This window comes from Talpa europaea (assembly GCF_964194135.1).
Source record: "Talpa europaea genome assembly, chromosome: 4".
NCBI lineage: Eukaryota > Metazoa > Chordata > Mammalia > Eulipotyphla > Talpidae > Talpa > Talpa europaea.
The window spans coordinates 87,408,793-87,414,792 of record NC_140070.1 but is presented as its reverse complement, the minus strand read 5'-3'; the positions used below and the strand labels follow the sequence as shown (position 1 = coordinate 87,414,792).

Genomic DNA, 6,000 nt, shown 5'->3' with positions numbered 1-6,000 from the left:
AATGGCAAATTTAAATGATCTATCTGCACTGCTGAATACTTTAATTTCCCATCCATAACCTCTACTGTTAAACTTTAAAACTACTTACTTTTCTGAAACTTTTAATTCAGCCGCAATGGATTAGGCCTATTTACACTTACCTTTTTAATATTCCCATCTCTTACCTCTATTTCCTTCTTTTGCAGTTAATTTTCTTCCTGTAATATTGGCTAATGAATTATACTGGTTTGATTCTTGAACTAAATTATTCAACCTAAGTTGATTTATAAGGAACCTTAAATTTTATATATTTTCCAGCATGCAAGGTTTTTGTTAAACAGAAATAAACTAGGGCCTCGCGGTAGTGAATGTCAGTCAGTATCTGGCAAACTCTGTTTTTCAGCCATTCCTTTCTTGTAAAACAGCGCCCAGCCCAATAGTCCTTAACACCTGAAGGTTTACCTCCCTATCTACTTGAGCCCACACCACACAGTAATTAAGACACACAACTCAACAAGCACTAGACTGGGCTCTAGCGGCGAGCTAGGGGAAGTGCCTTTATTGGCCCAGATAAAATGGGGTGAAATGTAGGGACCAATACTCAATTCACCGATTTCTAAGTGCCTTCTTGCTTGCAACGTTCCAGCATCGTTTTGCCTCTGACTAGAGGGCTCTGTTAAATTCTGCTGAACTTACTTTAAATTTTGCTGAACGTACACATTAAAAATGATTCAAATATGCATAATATGGCTAGTAGAATAGGGCAGTTTTCGCAATTGACCGACCATTTGAAAGGATTTCAACAACGATCAGTTTAAAAGTACTGGAGGTCGAGTTCAGGGGACAGAGCTATTCCCTAAATTGTTAGCCGAACGAATTGTTATAGTCCTCCACTTGCAATATCATCTCAGCATTTTATATTGTAAAAGACGGAGTTCGAGCTTATTTCTCTCTCCTGCCACCCCCCTCTGACATGTTTTCTTCGGTTGACTTAATTTATCTCCACTTCAGCTGATAAGCCGATAGCGAGGCTATTACATGATTTCTCCACCTTAAGCTCGTCTTTGATTTTGAGTTTGAATCAGAGCCTTGAGGACAAATCCATAGGAGAGACCGTGAGAAAATAAATAATGCAAAAGGACAAACATTTACGCTATTTCGGGGCCACCTTGAGGGAATCCAGCGACCTGGAGAAATTCCTAGCTTCCCCTCTTTAATTTCTAGCCACCCTAGTCCTCAAACTCAACAAAGCTTTTGAAGATCGCGGGCTAAAACCTCGCGCCCACTTGACTATCCAAACGCGCAGAGAGAAAGAAAAAAGCGCGTCCAAAAAAAGGCTCGCAGGGCCCGCGGCGGCCGCGGGCACAGAAAACACGTCCCAGGAAGTGACTTCCGGGCGGCGGTGGGAGGGGCGGCTGCTTCCGGTCTGAGGGCTGGCGGGGCCTCCTGCGCACGCGCGCTTCTCACTTTCCTGGCTTTTTCGTCCCCCTCCCCCTCCCTTCTCTAGCCTGAGGGGTCCTGAGGTGACAGCGACAGCAACTGCGACTCCGGCAGGAGAAGATGGACAAGGGAAAGCCTGGGCGACGGCGATCTCCATCCGGTGAGCGAGGGTCGGAGCGGGGCTGAGCCCGTGATCTCCTGCCTTGGGCAAGTGGATGGCACCGGCGGCGACGGGCGCTGCGGCCCGGAGCTGCCCGGGCTCCTGCCCCGGTTCGGGCGGGGGTGACAGGGGCGGGAGGGGGAGGGCGCGGAGGGGCGCGCACAATGGAAGGCTCCCGGGTTCCCCCGGCCCGGGCAAGCGGCGGACCCAGCGTGAGCTGTCATCGAGCTTTGGACGTTCTTCACCCCTGTACCCTTTTCATTTTTTCCCTCCTCCCGCGAACACCCTGCTTGGGTCTCACAACCCACGCATCTTCCCGGTTGGTTTGCTCTTCTCCTGCCACGCCTTCCTCGTAATTCCACCAATGTCCCGGTTTCATTTCCAGCTTCTCGGCGTCGGACCCCACTTTCCTCTATTCCTTTATTCTCGACGTTGCCTCTTTCTCACACCGCCCCCACCCGCCCCAGGCAGGTAGAAGCGGCTACAAAGAAGGGAAGGCGGGGCTTGCGAATTGCCACTTCACTTCTCGGATGGACCATGCAAGTTGACTCGTTCTTCTGAAAAGCCCCGCTTAATAACCTTTTTCTTTTTCAGCTTCCTTCTGCTTCTTCCAAAAGTGGCTAAAGTCGAACTAAAGATTTGAAGCTTTGCTTTCACTGTGTTTTTTTATTCTCAGCGTATTTTTGTTTCTGAAATTGCTTTATGATTTGAATAACTACAGTTTTAAGTACTGCATCTTGGAAACACAACAGTGGATTTACAAGACATAAGATAGAGACCCTTCCTGTCAACAAGCTTTTGTCAAACATCTCATCCATCAAAGATACCTCAATTCATTGTGTTAGTCCTGTGGCGCTACCAGAGGAGAGGAAGAGGACTCTTATCTTTAATAAGCTTACAGTAAAGTACACAACACCTAGAGAATCAGCAGTTAGGTTTCATGCTTTTATTTGTTATTGTGCCGTTTTTTTTTTCTTCAGACAGTCCTAATAGTTTCAGATTTAATCAGGAGTGCCCTTGTGGCATCTCAAACTGTTTTTGGACTTAACCGCAAAAGAGAGTGAAAAGTATCTCTGGAACGTTGCTTGAAGCAGTTGCAAACCTCAGATCCCTTTTCATATGTAACCGGGTGTGTGTGTGTATGTATTCTAGAGATATCACTGCCTTTAAAAGTACATATATGTATATATGCTTCCAATAGATCAGTGTTTTTTTGGTGTATTTTTTCCCCCTAAGAACATCAAGTATAATTGACAAATGACAAAAATGCACATTGTTTATCTAGTGTCATTTGGGTGCTTTACATTATTTTTCATTTTTTGTAAAATGTATGCATTTTCATTTTGGTTATAGTCCCGGTAAAATTCCCACCACCCTTGTTTTGTTCCTACTCCCTTCTCCCCTCCTGTAGTGTGTCTCTGCTTGTTGATTTTGATTTTATTATAATTAGTCTTTTTCCTGGTCCCTTATTAGGTTTTCTAAATTCCTGCTATGAGTGAGACCATCCGGTATTTTTCTTTTTCTTTCTGGCTTATTTCACTGAGCATGATCCCTTCCAGCTCCATCCGTGTTGCTGCAAATGGCATGAGTTTATCTTTTTGATTGCTGAGTAATATTCCATGGTGTACATGTACCACATCTTCTTGATCCAGTCATCTATTTTTGGGCGTTTGGGTTGTTTCCATAGCTTACCTATTGTAAATAGTGTTGCAATAAACATAGGTGTGCAGGTGTCCTTTTGAATTAATGTTTTTGTGTCCTTTGGGTAGATACCTAGGACTGGAATTGCTGGATCATAGGGAAGCTCCATTTTTAGCAGATTGAGGAACCTCCACACAGCTTTCCATAGTGCATACTCAGTTTTACATGCAGTCTTTTTTTCCAACATATGCATTTTGTCTTAGCCTAATACATTTTTGGGAAGGAAAGCGGCAAAATATTAGCCTTGTCCTTCACGAAATTCCATCTGTCCTTAATTACCTGGTTAAACAAATTTATTACAGTTCATTTGATGCTAGTAGTTGTGGGAAGTAAATTTTGAAAATAAAGCTATTAATTCCAAAAAGCCATTGGTTTTTTTTTTTTTTCCTCCTGACTTCCCTTTTGGAATTGCCCTTTCTGAAAAGTTATTGTTTGTATATAAATACATTAACAAATCTATTGCCTAGCTGTTCTCCAGTTTGGTTAAAGGGATAAACATTGACTTTGAAAAATGATTCTTAATACTGTTTATTTAATTTTCCCACATAAATTCTCAGGTGCAAAGCAAATGATCAGTTAGTTTAAAGGGATTCTGGAATCTGCATGTGTAAAGTTTCCATTTCTTTATGAGTGGTTGCTAACTGGAACTCATATGATTAGAAGTGATATTTATGGTCACCAGAATTTCATAAGTCTCTAAAGAGAGAAATTTGAGTAATAAAACAGGAAGAGTTCTAAGTTAGAATAGATAGACTGCAGATATCAGTAGGAAGAGAAAACAAGACATGAAGTTTGTTTTAAAATATCTTTCATGAGACTGTACTAGTTTTCCTTAAGCTTTCTCCTAATTAAGGTAGAACTGTGAAGGATTACATATTGTATTTCTCATAACTCTTTTAGTTGCTAGTAGCAGAAACCCAATTCTAGCTGGTTTAAGCTAAACCACAAGTCTTTATAAACTCATATAACTGTAGGAGTGAGATAGTTTCCAGCATGGCTGCATCTGCTTTAGGCACTGGATTCAAGGTCTGGGGACCTCTGGGTTCCCTAAGACCTTTTTGGGTCTGGGAAGTCAAAACTGTTTTCATAATCATTTCAAGACAAGCTGCTTTTTCCTTTTCTGCCATGTATATGGCAGAATTTTCCAGAGGCTAAATAACATGTGTTACAACAAATTGAATGTAGAAGCAGATAGGGGAAAACAACTGTCTTTTTTTTTTTTTTTAAAAAAAAAGATTTATTTTTATTTATGCATAGAAGAACTAGTGTGTAGGCCAGAGGTGGCGGTTGGCAGGGTGAGCGGATTCACCAGAAACAGAGTGGGGAGCAGAACAGATGGATCTACGGAAATACATTGCTGAGAGGAACAGTGGAGGAGACAGGAGAGGTCTGCTGTGCCATGTGGGTTAGCTCCCTGGCTGGGGATCAAACTCATGCTGCAGTGGCTGGTGATGATTTTTTTTTAAAGATATATTTACTTATTTATACAAGCACTGGGTACAGTCAGAAGCGTGGGAGAGTGAGAGAATTCACCAGAGCCAGAGCGGGGGGCAGAGCAGGCAGAAGGACCGAAGTATACGGTTGAGGGGAGCAGCGAGCAGCAGGAGAGGTCTGCGCGCCATGTGGGACCCTCCTTTGGTGGCCGGGGAGCAGCCGGGGATTGAACCTGTGCTGCAGAGGCTGCGGGCCACTTTGCAACCCAGCGCTCACTTAACCCCTGCACCGGCAGATAGAGCTGAGACTTTAACCCCTGAGCCACCAGGGAGGCTCTGGAAATCAACTGTCTTTTACTAACCAGACATTAAAGACCTTTGCAAACAAGTAAAATAATGCCATTTGGGCCTCCCCGCTGGCGCAGCGGGTTGAACGCAGCGCTGTGAAGCTCTCTGCAGCCTCTGCAGCGCGGGTTCAATTCCTGGCTGGCCAGGGAGCAATCCACATGGTGTGGCAGACCTCTCCTTTTTCCTGCTGCTCCCCTCAGCAGTGCTTTTGGCCCGTTTGCCTGTTCTATTCCCAGCTCTGTCTCTGGTGAATTCTCCCATCCTCCCCTGCCTCTGGCCTGTACCCTAGCTCTTTGTATAGATAAATAAATATTTAAAACAAAAATTCCATTCATCTTAGTATTTTTTTAAAATATAGTTTTTCATAAAAAGAACAGATCTATGTTATCTGCGATGCATTTGTTATTTTTAAGTAAATTAATAAATTTTTAATACTAAAGGAAAAAATTGCCAAGTAGAACTACAAAAACTGATTACTTTTTTTATTTTTTTATTATTTTATTATTTTTTTTATTTTTTAAGAGAGGCATGTTTATTTATTTAGTTATTTGTTTGTTTGTTTTGATTATACATGCACTGGGTACAGTCAGAAGCGCGGGAGGGTGAGAGAATTCACCAGAGCCAGAGCGGGGAGCAGAGCAGGCAGAAGGACCGAAGGACACTGCTGGGGGGAGCAGCGGGTGGCAGGAGAGGTCTGCGCGCCATGTGGGACCCTCCTCCGGTGGCCGGGGAGCAGCCGGGGATCGAACCGGCGCCGCAGAGGCCGCGGGCAGCTTCGCAACCCAGCGCTCAACCGCTGCGCCACCGGGGAGGCCCTGATTACTTTTTTTAAAAAGATTTATTTATTTATTTACACAAGCATTGGGTACAGTCAGAAGCGTGGGAGGGTGAGAGAATTCACCAGAACCAGAGCAGGGAACAAAACAGGCAGACTTGACG

At 43.8% G+C, this 6,000-nt stretch overlaps 1 protein-coding gene across 1 annotated transcript in view; it reads left to right on the top strand.

Moving 5' to 3' along the window:
- Positions 1–1,539: 1,539 nt before the first annotated feature.
- Positions 1,540–6,000, top strand: part of SENP7 (SUMO specific peptidase 7) — a gene marked incomplete at both ends in the record, with an annotated part of 137,074 nt that continues 132,613 nt past the window's right edge. The window contains one exon of the mRNA XM_084232254.1: positions 1,540–1,579. Within this exon, the coding sequence (XP_084088380.1) occupies positions 1,540–1,579 (40 nt within the window). The remainder of the gene's footprint in view (positions 1,580–6,000) is intronic.